This window comes from Arachis ipaensis, chromosome B09, assembly GCF_000816755.2.
Source record: "Arachis ipaensis cultivar K30076 chromosome B09, Araip1.1, whole genome shotgun sequence".
Classification (NCBI taxonomy): Eukaryota; Viridiplantae; Streptophyta; class Magnoliopsida; order Fabales; family Fabaceae; genus Arachis; species Arachis ipaensis.
In genome coordinates, this window is record NC_029793.2 from 79,740,734 (window position 1) to 79,744,524 (window position 3,791).

The window sequence follows — 3,791 nt, forward strand, 5'->3', positions numbered from 1 at the left end:
TTTTTTAGTTCCCCTTTCATGTGAAAAATTACCTGATAGCTATTTGTTGTGAAGGCCATTCTTGTTTCAGCTAATGTTTATGTTGCCTTTGGTTCAGGTTTTCTAATGGTTTATATAAAGGAGTTGACCTTTCTTGGTTTTCTTTGTCTGGGTTGAAGGAATAGGTTTGCTTAGAGCTATAGAGTTGATACTTTTATCGGGTCTAATTAGATTTTTTCTGGTTCGAAGGTTTGATGTGAAGGGCTATGTGACTGGGGTTTGGGAATCCTGACTGGAAGAGGACACATGAGGAGGCAGAAGCTTTGGGAAGGTGTCCAGGTATGCAGTGCAACTTTTTTTTTGCTTAAACATGTATGGAAGAGGACACATGTATATCCTTTTTCTGTTCCTTAGTTTTTGTTTTTGTTTTATTTTTTTATTGTACCATATATGTTGATTGTCTCTCTTCATGTATTGGAATGAGTTTTTGACTCGTGGAGTCAGGAATAATCTCCAGAATGCTTCCTGGACAGTTGCCTTAGTTTATGGCTTTCTTAAACAGGTACATAACAAACTCCTCTTTTGGCTAATGGATATGTTTAGTTTTTATCTTCTATATATTTCGTTGTACTTTATCAACAATATTAATTTCATTTGAAATGTCTAGTTTTTACCATATGTAACTTTGTATATGCTATTGCTGGCATTTTATGTGATAGAGTTAATGCTGCAATCATTAAACCATGGATTAGTAGTATTCACACAAAATGATAATTTAATGTAGGCAGTATTTTTTATCGTTGTATTTGATGCCAATGAACTTTTCTGATCTAATTAGTAATGAACTATTCCTGTTTGAGAATCAGGCTGTCACAGCTGGAGAAAAGAGTACTATGAAACAAGATGGTATGTAACTATAGCATTAATTTTTTAAAATTTTTTCAATTGGAGCTGTGTATTATTGTAATGCCTTGCATTGAAGCTTGGTTCCCCTGATAATGGATGCAGCCCCTTTGGCAAATTTGAATTTTGTCGACGGATGGATTATATCTAGTATCTAGTTGTAGAAAAGAGAACTTTGAAATTTGAATACAGTAGCAACCTTTTCGTGAATCGGAAAATTAAGTTGAAGCCCTTTTTCTTTTTAATCTTTGTTACCAGTATCTGATTGGTATATTCTATTTTATTTTATTACTAGACCAATTCGAATTTGGTTCCAGTACTTTCTAAGCCACTTTGTGTTTTCTATTGTTATTATCATTTTATTTTAACAAATTTTCTATTCCATTTTGTTTTGTTGATTATATATTAATTGTACCAACTACCATGTTCATTTCACATGGCAGAGCAAATTAGGCATAGTAAATGTTTTCATACGATGGACCAGTAAAGTAAACTTCTGATCTTTGGTCCATAAGATCTTATTTTTGTTCATAAACAATACAAAACACGATTTCATTACACCATATATGTAACATGTTATTTTTATTATTATTATTATTGTTATAGCAGAGACGTGCATATTTGAAGAACCTAAAAAAAAATTGGTCATGTCAGCTTCTGAGAAACCATCATCATCTTGTTCAGTGATGAGTACTGTAGCATTAGCAAGAGATATTGATCCACTATTGAAGGATTTGAACGAAAAGAAGCAGAGTTTCAAGCGCAACGTGGTGTCTTTGGCTGCAGAGTTGAAGGATGTTCGGAACCGTCTTGCTTCACAGGAACAATCTTATGCCAAGGAAACCTTAACAAGAAAGGTACAAGGTTATGAACTTAAGATTCTTTTTTTTTCACTTTTTGAGTTGCTACCTTCTGTGTCCTTTTTGTTACAATTAAAAAAAAAACCCCCCAAAAAATTGGGTTTACTTTTTGGCCATACTTGGTGAAAATTTTTCAAATTTTGATATCAATCATTTCTACTTTTTGAGTTGTGGGGTCGTTTTTTTTTTAGTGGAATTTTTCTTTAATCATGCAGGAAGCAGAGACTAAAGCCAAGAGCATGGAGTTTGAAATTGGAAGGTTGCAAAAGAAATTGAAAGAAAGGAACGAGCAGTTTTAGGCTTCAGCCTCTTCTGCTGAAAAGGTATCAATCGGCCTCTTCTTTTTAACTTTTTATGTTCAGACTATTATGATATATAAGATTGAAATCATTTTGCTATGGAAAGATTATTTTTCCGACAAAATTATTCATTAAAGAGTAATAATTCTCTTGTGATACCCAAAAGATCATAATGTTTTATTCTAATTTTGAGTAAATGCCCATTAAAGAGTAATAATTCTCTTGCTACCATAACATTTACTGGGAGAATGCTTCCTGTTTGCTTCTGCCATCTGCTTTCTTTATTAATATTATGATGGATTTTTCTTGTCTTCTTCCCTTATCAGATCTCCAACTTTGTGATTGGACTGTATTCCATCTCTACCTAACTCTCTTCCTTTCCTTTGTTTTGCAGAACTACAACACCACCTCTTCCTTTCTGGCTTCTTTGCAAATTCTTCCTCCTTGCCCTTGTTGGGTATGCCCCAAAAGTAGCTAAAATATAATATTTTCGGGAATTGTTCTTATATCTTTGGTTTCTCATTCAATGATGATACCTTTTGTTGCTGGGATATACATTGCAGCATAACTATGATGCAGAATTGTGTTTTCATTGGCATAAGCTACAACTCTCACACTCTTGGATCAGCTATGAGCAACTTGACTCCGACAATTACTTTTTTGCTAGCTATCATCTTCAGGTAACTAATTACAGGGCATACATCTATGCATCTATGCATATTTGGATATTTGCATGCATATGGATTTTGACAGTGTCTCTTTCTATATAGACTCTTAACCTTGAAAATTTAATTTGAAATTGTGCTCATTGGCCTTTTCTTCCCATAAAACTTGTTTGTTTGGTCTTTTATTTCGAAGAGTTAATAAATTATATATTGAAATATTTTCATATTGTACAGATCATGGTTAGTTCTTATGCTTTCAATTGACATAATTTTCATTAAGGATGTGGAGTAATGAGTTTTTTGTGCCATAACAAAGTGAATAACTTTTACTATTGACATTTTTTCATTTATTTTTCTCTGCTGTGTACTTTTACTGACATGCAGTACTTGGAAATTTTTGCAGCCAAGAAGTGTATTCCTTTTCCAATTGCATTAAGAGATATAAAGCAACACGACATTACTCAAAACATGTGCGGGATACTGGTTGATTGGCTTGTAGAGATTTGCATAATGTAATTTTTCTCATATAATAAATGTTATGAATTATAGTTGATAAATTTAGTATGGTTGAACAATACACTGAGGATTATAGTTAATGTATCAATACATTTTGTCTATATTTTGAATTATATTGACTTGCTTGATAAATACGATAAATTTGTTTATTTTTTGAAATATTATAAGGATTTTCTGTCTGTAATTAGAGTGTCAGATGATTTTTCAAGGTTCAAATTACAGACGGAAAATCTGTCGGAAAATCCGTCTGTAATTATAGACGGAAAATCGTCGGAAAATCCGTCTGTAATTTCGTCTGTAATTACAGACGAAAAATCCGTCGGAAAGTTCGTCGCCTTCGGAAAATGGATGGAGAATTTACAGAGGGAAAATCCGTCGGTAACTGGTAAAAATCTGTCGGTAATTTTCCGACGGAAAAAAATTCGTCGGTAAATAATTTCCGACGAGGCTTTTACAGAGGGACAAAATCCGTCGGTAATTTTGTCGGTAATCAAAAATCCGTCTGTAATAAAGACTAAATCTGTCTGTAAATTTGTCTGTATTAATCCATTTTCTAGTTGTGTGTATAT

At 32.9% G+C, this 3,791-nt stretch overlaps 2 protein-coding genes across 2 annotated transcripts; both read left to right on the top strand.

Moving 5' to 3' along the window:
- On the top strand, nucleotides 454–750 carry LOC107615622 (phosphoinositide phosphatase SAC2; the record flags this gene model as incomplete). The annotated part of the gene is given in 2 exon segments (XM_021111917.1): nucleotides 454–576; nucleotides 699–750. Coding segments are annotated over 2 exon segments (175 nt in total), but the record flags the coding sequence as incomplete, so codon positions are not given.
- On the top strand, nucleotides 803–3,335 carry LOC107616590. Its single transcript, XM_021112216.1, has 4 exons — nucleotides 803–885; nucleotides 1,492–1,739; nucleotides 1,958–2,034; nucleotides 3,110–3,335. The coding sequence occupies exons 1-4, from the start codon at nucleotides 873–875 to the stop codon at nucleotides 3,192–3,194; spliced, it is 423 nt and encodes a 140-aa protein (XP_020967875.1). The 5' UTR covers nucleotides 803–872; the 3' UTR covers nucleotides 3,195–3,335.